Source organism: Pantherophis guttatus, chromosome 1, assembly GCF_059756535.1.
Source record: "Pantherophis guttatus breed Tessera chromosome 1, ASM5975653v1, whole genome shotgun sequence".
Classification (NCBI taxonomy): Eukaryota; Metazoa; Chordata; class Lepidosauria; order Squamata; family Colubridae; genus Pantherophis; species Pantherophis guttatus.
This window is the reverse complement of record NC_142063.1, coordinates 117103313-117118639: the sequence shown is the minus strand read 5'-3', so window position 1 is coordinate 117118639 and position 15327 is coordinate 117103313. Positions and strand designations below refer to the sequence as shown.

Below are 15327 nucleotides of genomic sequence, written 5' to 3'. Positions count from 1 at the left end.
TACATTTTCAACAGGAAACATTTTAGCACAGCTTTCTCTCTTTGCCCTAGACAGCTCTGCTCTTGTAATTTATTTTGATTGTTCAATGGTTTTATACTATCACTAGATGAACTGAATTGAAACCCGGTCAGTTTTCACAGACTCTATATAGATTTGCTTAATATTTAGTATTTGCCTAGCTGATACCATAGGTTTAATCAACAAGTCACAATCTGTTTAGAGAGAAAAGATAATAGCAATATCATACCCTGTAGTTTTCATTTGACACCAAAGTAATAATGCATCCTTTGCTGAACGGGTTTCCCGGCCTTCTTGAGTCTGAACAATGATATCTTGGATCTAAATTAAAAGGAAAAATTCCAAAGCAACTATCATTTCAAATGCTTATTTTGTACATATTTTTATTTGTATAGCTCTGATCTTCACAAAAATAACCTGATAGAGATCTTATCACAAATGATTTGTAGAAAGTTGGGTTGAAGCAAAGTAAAAATTACTTGTTTAATTTCTCTTCACATTATCATTTCCAAATATCCAATCCAAATTGCTGAATGTTCCTTGTAAATGTTTATGATTGTTTTTCTATTGAACTGTTTTGAGACGTATTTTACTCAAAACAGATTATTTACGAATAACATATGGCTGTAATCCTCAAATATTATAATCTGGAAGAAACTCACTATAATTTGGTGGAACTATTTCAAGATAGTCTTGAATCTTTTAAATGATTACTATAACAGGCAAAATTAACTATATGATAATTTGAATTACTTATTTATTTTATAAATCCAGTCAGCTGTTTTTCAATTAAACTAATAATTTTGCCATCAAAAAGTTTCTTCTCCAACCACTAGAAAAGACAAATTTTGTACGGATTATCTTAAAACAACTGCATCATATAAAAATAATCTGCAACATTGTTTAAACATGGAATTATCCCTTGTTTTCTTGATTTTTGTTTCTGTGTTTTACAAAGGATCTCAGTGCTCTAATTAGTTATAAAATATTTCTGGTTTATATACAGTATCAGTGGGAGAATGGCCATGTTCCACACCCTTGTAGCCTTGAATAAAATTCTTTTTGTATATAATATTCTCCACAATACTTATTCCATGCTATTTTTAAACTATTATATACTATAGATTGCTTTTTTAATTCTGTCCAGCAGTTCTGATGAAAACAAGTTTGTTCAGGAACTTGTTTTACAGTACTATGTCATTCTTTCTTGGAAGTTCTCAATAAATTCTCATATTAATATTGCTGAGAGCCGTCCCGAGTCCTTCGGGAGAAGGGCAGCATATAAATATTATCAAACAAACAAACAAACAAACAAACAAACAAACAAACAAACAAACAAATAAATAAATAAATAAATTTACAACATACAATTAACAAGTGCTATAGAAATATTGCAAAGTGCGGCACAAGAAAGCCTGAAAGATAACTACATTGATGTGATGTGCCTATTTAAAAGAATGCACCCACTGGCATGATACCAACAAGAAAGGAAGTCAGCCAACAGTTACTTCATTTTCCCAATAGTTGCGATTGCAATTCTGAAGAGTCAAACTCAACTCTGGGATTTTCTTCTGGGCAATCACAAGACTTACAGGCATACTCTTATTGCAAACTTTTCTTGCCTTTGTCTTTGCATCATTAAAAATAAGTAAGAAAAAATTCTTGGGGCACAGGTAGTGCAGGAATGTTTAATCTATCAATCCTTCCTAATAAGCTGAGAGAAGCCATTGATAGATTTCTCTAGCTTAACAAATGTCCAATAACAAATTCCCCCTCCCAACAAATGTCATCCGCCAGCAAGAAAAACCACTGGTGTTTTGAAAATAGGTATAGCTGCATGTCAAGTTGTCTAATTTAACACATACAGGTATGAAAGAGCAGTGAGGAGCACTGAAGGCACTATTCCTGCTTCACCGCATATGACTTGTCAACCACTTAAAATTGTCAGGAGGAGGGGCAGAGAGTAAAAGAGGAAGGTGCTGTCAATAACAGCAGCTCCAGATTTAAATAGTGCTGGAAGAGAATGGTACTGCCAGCAGCAAAAGCTATTCCCAGAAATAGCTTAATAGGCATAATGATGTAGCAATAGGAAAAACATCCTCTCTCACCATAATAAAACAGTAAACAGCACAACAAAATCCTTTTTAATAGGCACAAACAGCAGAAAAAGTAATACATTTGCTGATGGCATAAATTAGATCTTTTTCCTTATTTAAATAAGGATCTCCTGTGCAACACTCAAGGAAGTGCTGATCCTGTTTTTTTAAAGATAAGTTTAGTTCTCTTTTAAAGACAATTAAAACCTGTGAATACAGGAAGCCCATGTAAAACAGACTTGGTAAGTGCTTAGGAAAATGCTGGCCAAACTTTACTCAGGCAAATGCCGCTGTAGAAGCCAAGAGTGACCATGGAGGGCAGCACTCCACAATCACAGGGATGGAGATGGAGATATGTTTGCAGCAGCAAGTGGCCAACAGGAGTCAGTAGATCCAGCCTGTTAGCTGTATCATCAATTACATTGTAAGTTAAATGTGCTAGGTCCACACAAATTGTACTGGGAGAAGAGTGAAAATGCTGCTTTGAAAGTAGTTAGAGAAAATTTTAGCTTTCTTAGCTCTGACTTGGGGGATAAGGGAAGTCAATGTTAAATGGAGATGGATTTCTTCTGAAATAGTTACTGGCGCATGTTCGTGTTATGGCTAGCAGGCTGTGAGGCTAGCAGGCTGTGAGGATTAAATTGGCTATAATGAGCAAAGCTGTTCCAAGAGACCAGGTGTGGTCTCTGGGGGGAAAAGATTTCTTTTCTTTTTGCTACCATAGACTATCTTGGCTCTCCTCTTATGCTTGTCTTACTTTGAAAGCCATTGTCTATTCATATCACAATCAGTCAGATTAGTCAAAGAGATTAGTAAAAGGGACTGCCTTCTTCAGTTGCATAAAAAAAATAATAGGACTAATATATATATACTTTAACAGATAATGAAACCCCAGCTTCATCAGTCTTTAACTTTGGTGAGACTGGGAAGAAGAATAAACTCTCAGTAGTGGACAAGAAAATGCCTGTATCTGAAAATTCCTTATTGTAGACTTGTCTCTAGTTTCCTACTAATGACTCCATCAAGACTCACCTGGAAGCGTAGGATAATTGTCCAGATGAGACCCAGCACCAAGCGATGGTTGCCATCAACGATGTCATGAGACCCCATGTTTTCCAAATGCACACGCTGCTCCTTGAGGAATTGCAGCGCTTTGTCCACATTCTCCAAACAATGGATTCGCATACGACCTTTAGTAGGCTTGGGCTGGGGAATTAAGTTAAGCAGCTTTATATTAGTACACTAAACATATCATCAATATGTTTAGCTACCCATTACTCTAAACTGAGAGCACACACCCAATCTACTCTCTTTTGAAGAAGAGGTTCTAACTCTTGCAGTAATACCAAGAATTTTTCTATATTTTTCAGTTTCATTGGACTTTATTGTTAGAACCAAAATAAAACACACTGTGCTCTAATTAAAATAAACATGTTATGTGTGAGAAGAATAAAAAAAAAGAAAATGAATAATGCAAATAAAGGTACCAAAAGAACAATTTTCACTAAGCCAAGTTTACAACATATAGCTGACTGAAAGAAACTCTTCTTAAGACCCTTTGATTCTAAACATAACCTGCTTAGGTTTACTTATCTGAGTCTATTGGTCAAGATACAATACTTTGATAAAATATTATGACCAATCCCCTCAAAACCTATACTGTACTTATGGGACCTTAGAATGACTTTGGGAGATACTGAAAATGGTTTCCCAATGTTCCCATGCTTCCACATACTATGAAGATGTACATATTCTCTATACTAAAACAACAATTTTGTTACCTATTGGCATTTACCCTGCTGCTGAGAAGCTGATATGATGTTGTTTTATATCTGTTGGCCTCAAAACAGCTTGAAGCACTGAGAACAAATATTCATTGATTTAACTCATGGGTCCTCAAACTACGGCCCGCGGGCCACATGCGGCCCAATGAACCAATTAATCCGGCCCGCGGAGCACCACGAGGTTGCCCCACCCACATTACCCCACCCACCCTTCAGCAGAGTGCAGGACTTGCCTTCGGTAGATCTGCAGGCTGGAACCAAAAGGTAAGCTCAACAATTTTAGCCTGCAGAATGTTTGTGGAGGTGGGGGGGGGGGTGTTAGAAGAGGCAAAAAGCAGGCAAAAATGGCCTGTTTTTGGCCAAAAAACAAGCCATTTTTGCCTGGTTTTAGCCTGCAGAATGCTTGTGGAGGTGGGGGGGGGGTTAGAAGAGGCAAAAAGCAAGCAAAAATGGCCTGTTTTCACCTTCACCACCTCCACAAGATGGATAGAGAGAGACAGAAAGAGAGAGGGAGGGAGGGAGAGAAGGAAAGAGAGAGGGAAAGAGAAAGAAAGAGAAGGAGAGAGAAATAGAGAGAGAGAGAGAGAGAAAGAAAGAATGAAAGAGAGAAAAGGGAGAGAAAGAGAAAGATAGAGGGAAAGAGGAGAGATAGAGGGAGAGAGACAGACAGAGAGACGGAAAGAGAGAAGGAGAGAGAGAGGGAGAGAGAAGGAGAGAGAGAGAAAGAGACAGAAAGAGAGGGAGAGAGAAGGAGAGGGAGAGAGACAACGAAAGAGAGGGAGAGAGACAAAGAGAGAGAGAGGAAGAGAATGAAAGAGAGAGGGGGAGAGAGAGAAAGAAAGAATGAAAGAAAGAGAAAGAGGGGAGAGAGAAAGAAAGAGAGAAGGAGAGAGGGAGAGACAGACAGACAGACAGACAAAGGGAGAGAGAAAGGGAGAGAGGGAGAGGGAGAGAGACAAAGAAAGAGACAGATAGAGAGAGAAAGCGAGAGGGACAGAGAGGGAGAGAGAGAAAGAGAGAGAGAAAAAAAGAAAAAGAGGGAGAGAGAGAAGGAAAGAGAGAGAGACAGAGAGATAGAGAGAGACAGAGAGAGATTTCTCAAGCTCCTTGGGGCTGAGAAAAATTGCAGCAAAACTGGGTTTCCTGAAGTGGACCACTAGACTCCTAAACAACTGAAAAAACGATCTAGTAAAAAGAAAAGGCAACCAAAAGAGCAACATGCAAACAAAAGCAAATAAAACACCCCCAGGAGCAAAACAAATTAAAGTTTAATTTGTGTGCATTGTTCAATGGACTGTTAAATTGGCCCACCTAGTCACATGACCGTCTAGCCACGCCCTCCCAGCCGATCCAGCCCCACAACAGTTTGAGGGACCGTGAATTGGCCCCCTGTTTAAAAAGTTTGAGGACCCCTGATTTAACTAATAGAAGAGTGAAGAAATATGTACGTACTATGCCCTAAACTATTACCATCCTGGAGCCACAAAGATCCCTTGCCCTAACCCATATAAAAGGGAAAATACATTTTTTGTTTTTCTCTCTCCTATCTATAGTTTTTTTGTTTTTGAAATGAGATGGTTGCTAAGGAGAAGCTGCAAAATTACTAAGGTGTTGCATTTTAAATATTGCCTTGGAATGAATGACACCACAGTACCTGAAGGTTTAGGGTAGTGGCAATTTTGTTCAAGAGCTATAAAACAATGAGGGTCAAGATTTCTAATCAATGGAAAAATCTCAAAACCATAGAGCAGCAACACCACAAAAAATCTGAGTGCAGTGGAGCCGGAAAACATCAACTGCAGTTTGAAACCCATGATTTTGGAAAAAAGCATTCTGTGGAAGTACCTTATGATATGCACATAGGAATCATGTGATAGATAGATAGATAGGCAGACAGACAGACAGACAGTGTCAAGGTTCTGACCAATGCCCAAACGCAATTAAGAGTCTCAAGCCATCTGGCAATAAAAATCCAGCCTTTTATTAGGAGCACCATGTCAGCATTACCTAGTCCTAGGTGAAGCCAACTCTGACTTCATCCCCTTCATGCCTTGCCTCTGACCCCGTTTCCCCCTCCCCCCAAAGTGTGTCACCCAGTCACATTTCTCAACGAGGTAATTTCGCGGGTTGCAGAAGTCGCTCCCTTCCAGGCATTGCTGGTATCCACGGAGATGGCCTTGACTTGCTCAGCCAGAATGCATCTTGTTATGACTGAGGAGTAAATTCCTTGGTGCAACTGCAAGGCGCAATTTCCCATCCTCCTGCCTATGGCAACTCGGGAGCAGGTCAGGGAAGCTTCACAAGTTGATGGACGGACCGACGGATGGATGGATACCCGCAAATATTTGACAGTAATAATATTTCAAATACTATTTCTTTTTAGAATTAGAATGATAATTGACTTGTCTTACACAGTCTAGAGAAGTGGGGAAATAAAATAACATTACCAGTAACTCTCCAGAAAGCACCTCCAGCAATTTAATTAGCATTCGTCCATCTCTGAGGTCCATATAAAGATCTGAAATGCGACAGGTTACACGTGCCAGGTGAGAGTTCACCCATTTTGTAAAAGTTTTCTTTTGCACAGCTTCCCGCTCATCTGAAATTAGAAAAATTCATATGAAAACTACAGAACTGTGTGAATTCAGCAAAATTCCTGTTTCAGTGTGCTACCCAGTGGAAAAACCAGGGTGGAAAATGTAGTGGAAAATAAAAATATTGGCATTTTGTTTAATGCTAATCAATTTCTAGGACTTCAGGGAAAGATTAGCCATCTGGGCAGTATCAAAAAAAATATCAAAAGCCGTAAAAGAGTTTTGTTAAACTCTATACTTAATATTCCCACATAACTCCTTCTGGTGTTATGGAGGACATACAGAGAATTTATGGAACTTGAACAGATGTGATGTTGACTGCCCTGTCATTGACCTCTATATTTACTTGTGGGTGTCTAATGAGCAATGGGACATGGCCAGAATAGGTGCTAATATTCCTCATGTGTGCAGAAGTTGGGATGTAAAATAACTGAATTCTTGAATATAAATTTTATTAAGTTTTATAGAAAATAAAACCTAACAGAAACTATACAAATTATACAAACAATACAGAATAAAGAAAAGAAAGATGAGAGGAAAAGAAAAATAGACAAAAGATAAAAAATAGAATCTTCTGACTTCCTTTGCAGCAAATATAAATATAACATTATTCTTACTCTATGATTACATAAAGCCTACTGTTATCTATTATCTATTTTTTTCTTATAATCAAAACCAGAAGTAATGGGTTTTTTTCTGTTTGATGTAAAATGTCTACAACAGGCTTTCATACTGCCGTTTCTCTAATCAAGAAAACCAATTTAGCCATCTCTGCAAGTTCTAACATCTTCACTAACCGTTTCACTATTGAGGGTAGTATTAAACTTTTGAGCATGCAATAATCTTGATGTAGTTGGCATATATAAAAATAGAGATCCATTTTTTCCCTAGCTCTAATCCACACCAAATACTCAGCTCAAATTGAAGATAGGAATGCCATCTCTTCAGTTAGGATTTGGAAGATGAAGATAACTTATTGACTCAAAATAAACTTTTCCTTGCCCTGGAAGCAAGCCATGAAGCATAAGGTGGTTTCATATGGGTTCTCTCCACTATTCTTAATATCATTAGGTTACTAATGAGGCAACTCAGCTGGGATCGTCAGAGAGGCTTTTTAAAAAATACCTCTCTGCCGATCAGGCAACTCAGCTGGGATCGGCAGAGACTTTTCAAAGCATTTTTTTTACCACCTCTTCGCCCAAGAGGTTGCAGAAAAAAGTGCTTTGAAAAGCCTCTGATGATCCCCGCTGAGCCGCACGATCATCAGAGGCTTTTTTTTTTAACTTTTAAAAGCATTTTTTCGTCGGAAGAGGTGGTAGAAAAAATGCTTTTAAAAGTAAAAAAAAAAAAAAGCCTCTGATAATCATGCAGATCAGCTGGATATGGGGGGGAAGGGGCAGGGATTTTTGCTACCGGTTCTCCAAACCACCCACCGCCATCGCTACCGGATCGGGCGATCTGGTCCAAACCGGGAGCATTTCACCCCTGCAGGTAGTCCTCGACCCATAATGGTTCATTTAGTAACCATTCAAAGTTACAGTGGCACTGAAAAATGTGACTTATGACTGTCTTTTACAGTTACGACCTTTGCAGCATCCCCATGGATGTGTGATCAAAATTCAGATGCTTGGCAATTGGTTCATATTTATGACTGTTGCTGTGCCCCAAGGTCACATGATCAGCTTTTGAGACCTTCTGACAAGCAAAGTCAATGGGGAACCCAGAATCACTTAACATCCGTGACTTCCGGCTGGTGAATCGCGGCGGCAGGGTGCTGTAGGAGCGATCTCTGCTCCATGGCACTATCTTTTTTCCCGTGTCCTGGGGACCCCAAGGGGCGAGACAGCCCGGAGAGCGTCTCGAACAATAGAGGGGATCTAAAGAACGGAAAAGAGAGGAGCAAGCGCTCTCTGCTCGAACAGATGCCTCTGTCAAACCGGCACGGATGTGTCCGCTATTTAATGGCGGACCCAAAGCCGTGTTAGCCAGCAACGACGAGGAAGCGAGGAGATCGGAGCGGCCGACCTGAAAAGAAGACCCAGCTGCAATCCCTGGTAACCGTGGGGACTGATCTCAAAGAAACAGCGAGTGGAGCCAGGTGGAAGAGCTCACGGTGAGGCGAAAGGCGGCGAGTGAAAGTGACAGAGCAGATTGGGAAAGTGTGGATTGCCGGCAAAACTGCGAGGAGGAAGCAGAGATTGCTGAGGCAAGAGACAGCGCAGCCAGAAGCTGTTGGCACCTTTTTTGAAATAGGCAGCGAATGTGGATATAACTGAATTGGATTAGATTACGAGCACACGAATGCACGGAAATATTAAATAACAAACTATGGACACTTTGTTCCTTTTTTTTTCTTCTTGAAGAGAGAAACCGGAAGCGCAGCCATAACCCGACTTTGATGATTGACAGTAGGAAGGATTGAGTGGAAACATTCTGAATTGTGCTATTTGGAATTGTACCTCCGATTATTAAGATTTGGCTGTCAGAAAACTTTGGAACTGTTTGAGATCCCTTTCCAATTAACTGAAGTACTGCACCATACAAGAGAAGATGTTTGAATGTTTAACTGTGGCAACAATTTACCAATTATAATGAACTTCTAGATTACCATTCAAACTATCACTTATTAATTAACCTATAAGTATTCCTCTATTTATTTATTTATATAGATATTAATTACTTTAAATAATCTTTCTCAACTCTTTTTGAGTAGACTTATATACTCCTTCTCTATAGTCTAATAGCTTTTGATCTATATACATACATATATATATATATATATATACATATACCTAACTTATTTTTTGAACTGTATTGAACTGTAAAATAGTCTATATACCGTAATTAAGAATTTGATAGCGTGCTATATTATATTTAGGTGAATATTGATATAATAATTGAATGAATTATACTTGTTGATTTACAGATTGGGTGATTTTATAATTAGATGAATTAGAAATTTTTTGCTGTTAGAGAGAGAATAGTGGATGATAATCTGGAGGAATATTGAGGAGATTTTGAGAAATCAGAAGAGAGTTTTAAAAGAGATGACAAGCATCTCATCGGCGGTATTTAAGGCAGGAAAGAAAACACCATCCAACCCTGCAATAACAATGTCCTCTCCAGCGTTGCAAAAATCTGTTGAAGGGCTAACAAAAAAAAACACTTAACATCCGTGTAACTAACTTATCAACCGCAGTGATTCACTTAATAATTGCGGCAAGAAAGGTCGTAAAATGGGGCAAAACTCACTTAACAAATTCTCACTTAGCAAAAGAAATTTTGAGCTCAATTGTGGTTTTAAGTTGAGGACTACCTGTACTCTGATGTTCTGCGACTGTTCTGCAATAAGGATTCAGTTACACACACTTCTCCCCCATAAGACACTGAAGTTTCAAAATAGGTCCATGCAATATTACCCAGTAAGCTGTACTAAGAATAGATACCAAGGTTTTTTAAAAAACCTCTAATTTTTCTTGGCTATCTGGAAGGATGAAAAAAAGGAAAGAGTATTCCAGTAGCTATAACTTGCAACAGAAGGCAGGTGGATTTTGCCACACATTGTATGACCTGATTCTATGACAATGGATTTCTCAGACTGCTGTTAGAGAAAAAAAGGAGACACAGCAAAAGGAGGAGAAGAAGAGAAGAAAAGGTTCACAGTTGCATGTATTCTTGCCTCAGAAAGAAAGTTTGGGATCAATTTATTAATAAATGCCCCAGTTTGTAAAATGCAGTAAATTTACCTGCTAGAGCTTTGATCCGGGATCTCTCAAAGAGTCTGGCAGAACTGTTGTCATTGTCCAACTCATCATCAGAGGCTTCCCATCGAGCATTAATTCGATTATACTGTGGCTGAATCTCCAAGTGATCAAAATCAGTTGCTGATGTCATGTTCTGGGAGTTTTGCTGTTTCTCTAATTTCAGCTATCATCAAAAGGGATATAAACCAATGTTACTACTCCAATATAAAAATGCCCTATGTTTTTCACAGCCACTCCATGACACAACCCATGCAAATATTTTAAGTTAGATTCAAAGTATTATTCTCTCTTACACACTGATGTATGCTAGCTCTTGCCTGGAGAATTGCAGTAGCCTCCATCGGAATATTTGAATGCATCACAATTAATGTGACCAACAGGTCTGGTTATAGAAAGATTATACTTATCATATTATTACTTATATTGTTATATGAAACACCAGCTAACAGAAAGCTAAAAAATGTAAATTGTGTACAAAATGTACTGTATTCCAAGATGAAATAAACCAGTGGTAAAATGAGTCAAATCCCCCCCCCCAATATTTTCCAACATGTTTCTAAAGTGACTGCAGATGTAAAGAAATCAAGATGCAAATAATATCTTTTAAAAAGGTAACAAAAAAGTTTCATTTTTTTAAAAAAAGTTAAAGGTTCAAATCATTTCTTTTTAATGTAAAAACATCATTTAAAAAAGTTCAAAGTTCAAATCATTTCTTTTTAATGTAAAAACCTTGAAGTTAAAATAAAGAAGCAGCAACAAAAAGCTGCATGGTAAAGTAAGTCCTGATTTTCCTCTGTTAGAGGGAGGATGGCACTTAGGAACAATAAAGTCAATTGTCTGGTTCATTTTGGAATTCCACAGATTGGCCAGGGCTTCAAGAGAAATAGTAACAGAAATTCCTCAAATATATTTGAGAAATCATATTGGTTGAGCAAGCATCTAGGCCAAATTAATTAACCCTCTCAACTACTGCATAAGTTTGTAATACACACACACACAAACAGAAATATCTAAAACTGATCAGAAAGTGATCAGTCTAGGATAGCATAAGAGAGATCCTACTGTACATCCTCAAAACACCAGCCCTAAGCTATACAAAATATCAACTTCAGCATGTGCTCTGCTGTAGGCACAGGACCAAAAACAAACTGGGGCAGATTCACGAGTATCATGCCATCTATGGAAGACTTCACCCACACCTATCTGGACAACTTCTACATGGGTGCTGAAATCTCCCAGAATAAGAATCCTTAAGGAACTGGACTGCCATACTAAAAATCACCCTATATAATTCCACAAGGGAGACGGTTGTAGAGCAGACTGGATTGTCCACTAACACTAACCTACTGTCCCAGCAGTCTACCTCCACCCACCTACCCCCAATATAAGCAAACACTTGAAATGGACATATTTTCAGAACTTCTGGTCATTAAGATGGAATTCCTACAGACATGGCCATGCCGCCTCTCCAGCTTCCCATCCCAGTCTGTTATATTCTTTTCTCAACCACATTTTCAAGTTACATGCCAGGTCAGTACTTCCATCCAGGATTAAATTTTGCATCATGACCTTACTTGCAATGGAGAGCAATAAAAAGAAGGACTTTCAGGTTAGAGCACTCATCTTGTCACTTTTGACTTATTTGTTTGAAAGGAGGGGAGGAATATGAAAAACTAGCCAGACACCTGCTCTTCATTTCCTGCAAGGCCCAGGAAAGTGGAAAAACAATTGCAGCTTCCCACTGTTCTCCCTCTAACAATTACCTTAATATTTTCTCCCTCCATTCTTTATTTTTCCCCATCTCCCTGGCACATCTAATAAGACTATGCAGCAATAACAGCAGCAGATTAGAGTCCCAGTTTCTTTCCTTTATAGGATAATTGCATGGCTCTTTAGGGCCACTTTAAAACTTAACAAAGGGGCATGTGCAATGACTGACGCTTCAGGGTAACATTTCTCCAGGAGCTGATGAAGCCTCCTGCAGACCCAGATGGACCAATGGATGAAAGATAGACAAATAGATGGTAAAGTGTTTCCCTGTTTTTCTCATATCATGTACCTGACAGGGCAATTATTGCCTCTCTCACAGTGGGTATTATTATTAAATGGAACACATAAAGCACTTCATCCATTCCCACAGTTTACAAAGTTGCATGAGATGATTTTTTCCTATCATAATCTACACAATACTTTCAGTAGGAGAATGTCTAATATTCATGCCCAAAATGTACCTAATTTCCTCTTCCCAACACTTTCATAAATTCTGTCATGTATTCAAGCTTTCTCTACAATAAAGGCTTCAAAAATAGCAGAGTAAAACAACATAGCTATTTGATAATAGTTTGATTTTCCCCCTTCAATATGTATATTCTGGGTTAATTATAAATGCATTAGAGTCTTCAGTTGATGATGGTCATTGGGACCAGAATTTCTGTTGCTAAATTATGAGGCCATAAAGTGCAATATCACATGACCGCATCACTTAGTGATGGCAATCCTGGCACTCCCTGTTGCCATCACTATGTGAGAATCATGGATGATTAAGATAGTCCCAAGCACCTTGCAAGCAGGCTGACAGGTAGGTAAGTGGCTGCTGCCTGGCCAGGAGGATGTGCAGGTGACCAGCGAGGCACAAGTGCACAAGGCTATTGCTGAGCAAGCAGGGTGTGTGGGTGGCCTACAAGATCATATCACATGACCATAGGAGTGCTGGGATAGCCAGAACATCAAGGGCTAGTCATTAATTACCATTTATTCAGCACCATCATAACTTTGAATGGTCACTGAACAAGTGTTTGTTAAACAAGGATTATCTGCATGCTAAGATAAAGGATACTACATAAATTATATCATTTTCATTTTTGTCAAGATGACCCAATATCAGATGACACAATTCAGTTTATCTAATTTATGCAGAAATCAATTTGATCTAAGCATAAGGAAAAGATAATGTTTTTCTTCAGTAAGATTTGTTTGCTTCATGTTTTGTGGAATGCTTTTTCTTCTAAGACCCTTCTAACTGATGCTTTTATAGCAATACACATTTAATTGATTTGATCTTATAATGGGTGTCTACAAAGGACAAAAATCATGTGTAATGATTACACAGTTGCCATGACTCACATGTAATGCAAGTACATAATTGGAGTGTTTACATAATATTACCATGAGTCATTGTTCTGATATCATCTCAACTTGTTACAAATGCTGCAAGAAATTGTCCCACTTGTAATTAAAGCTGAAAGTGCTAGTTTAAGAGTCTGCTTGTAAGGGATTAATATCTTATCCAATGCAGCAAGTGCCAATCTGCTCAATTATCATTAATGACAGGGCCAAGAAATTATAAACTCCTTCTTGAGTACCCAGACAAGGTGTTTCTTGTAATGGGAATAGGAGAAATTGATTTTGTTTTTGATTAACTTTGAAGTTTAATTTCCTTAAGGACATTTCCCTTCCAAGCTGCAAAAATCCACACAGCCACTAGATGGTAGGAAACATATGCAGTTTATTCAAACGCTGCTACCCAGTCCAGTTCTGGTAGCTCTAATTTTCTTCATTTTATCTATATATTAACCAGATTTCATTTCATTTTCATTTCATTTTATTAAATTTGTATACCGTCCTACTCCCGAAGGACTCAGGGCGGTGAACAGCCATAAAATAAAACATGTAGATACAAAATTTAAAATAGAGATAAAACTAATTAAATAAATTTGGCTGAGACATTTTAAAACCCCAATAAATTAAAACCAAATTTAAAATTCCATTTAAAAAGAGGAAAAGTTTAGGTCAGGCCAGCTTGATGGAATAAAAACGTCTTAAGCGCGCGACGGAAGGTACGCAGATCCGGAATCCTCCGTATCTCCGGGGGGAGCTCGTTCCAGATCGTAGGTGCCCCCACAGAGAAGGCTCTCCCCCTGGGGGCCGCCAGTCGACATTGTTTGGCCGACGGCACCCGGAGGAGCCCCTCTCTATGGGAGCGTACTGGTCGGTGGGAGGCTATTGGTGGCAGCAGGCGGTCCCGTAAATAGCCAGGTCCTAAGCCATGGAGCGCTCTGAAGGTGATAACCAAGACCTTGAAGCGCACTCGGAAGACCACCGGGAGCCAGTGCAGCTCGCGCAGGAGAGGCGTTACATGGGAGCGCCACGTTGCTCCCATCACCACCCGCGCGGCCGCACTCTGCGCCAGTTGGAGCCTCCGAGTGCTCCTCAAGGGGAGCCCCATATAGAGAGCGTTACAATAGTTCAGACGGGAGGTGACGAGGGCATGAGATTAACCAGTAACTTTCTTCTTGTTGCTTATTATAGCACTTAGCAATAGCACTTAGATTTTTATACCACTTCATAGCCCTCTCTAAGCGGTTTACAGAGTCAGCCTATTGCCCCCAACAATCTGGGTCCTCATTTTATTGATCTCGGAAGGATGGAAGGCTGAGTCAACCTTGAACCTGGTGAGATTCGAACTGCTGGCAGCCGGTGATCAGCAGAAGTAGCCTGCAGTACTGCACTCTAACCACTGTGCTACTGCGGCTCATTATTCCAATGATGGCCATTTTGTTCTTTGCTCTTTTCTTATGTTCTGTACTACAACTATTTTCTTATGCCACATTGTATTCATTTGGTTTATAGGCAGTTATGAGAGTATGTGAGTACATAGATGTGCATGTGCACACATACACAATTTTATATTAAAAATGAGATTTCCACTTGCCAATATTCACTTAGCATCCAGTGGTTTCTTTTGAACAACATTCTTAACCTATTACTTTATAGTAGGAATTGTTATTATGACTTGGAATAGATATAATAATAGGTAAAGCTAAAGGTTTCCCCTGTCCAGTCATGTCCAACTCTAGAGAACGATGCTCATCTCCATTACTTAGCCAAAAGAGCCAGTGTTGTCCGAAGACATTCCCATAGTGATGTGGCCAGCATGACTATACACCAAGGTACATGCAGCCTTCCCACCAGTGGTTCCTATTTATCTATTTGCATTTGCATGCTTTCATGCAACTGCTGGCTTGGCAGGAGCTGGGGCAGGGAGTTCTCTGTCACCTGGTGCTCAGGTCTG

General features: G+C 39.1%; 1 protein-coding gene across 7 annotated transcripts in view; it reads right to left on the bottom strand.

Moving 5' to 3' along the window:
• The window catches only part of SPTB (spectrin beta, erythrocytic), a 127928-nt gene that overhangs the window by 64439 nt on the left and 48162 nt on the right, over window positions 1-15327 (bottom strand). For all 7 annotated transcript variants that reach the window (XM_034433827.3, XM_034433831.3, XM_034433826.3 and 4 more), the window contains 4 exons: window positions 10239-10419; window positions 6346-6497; window positions 3147-3320; window positions 248-339 (listed from right to left, as the gene is read on the bottom strand). In XM_034433827.3, the coding sequence (XP_034289718.1) occupies window positions 248-339; window positions 3147-3320; window positions 6346-6497; window positions 10239-10386 (566 nt within the window). In that variant the 5' untranslated portion in view covers window positions 10387-10419. The remainder of the gene's footprint in view (window positions 1-247; window positions 340-3146; window positions 3321-6345; window positions 6498-10238; window positions 10420-15327) is intronic.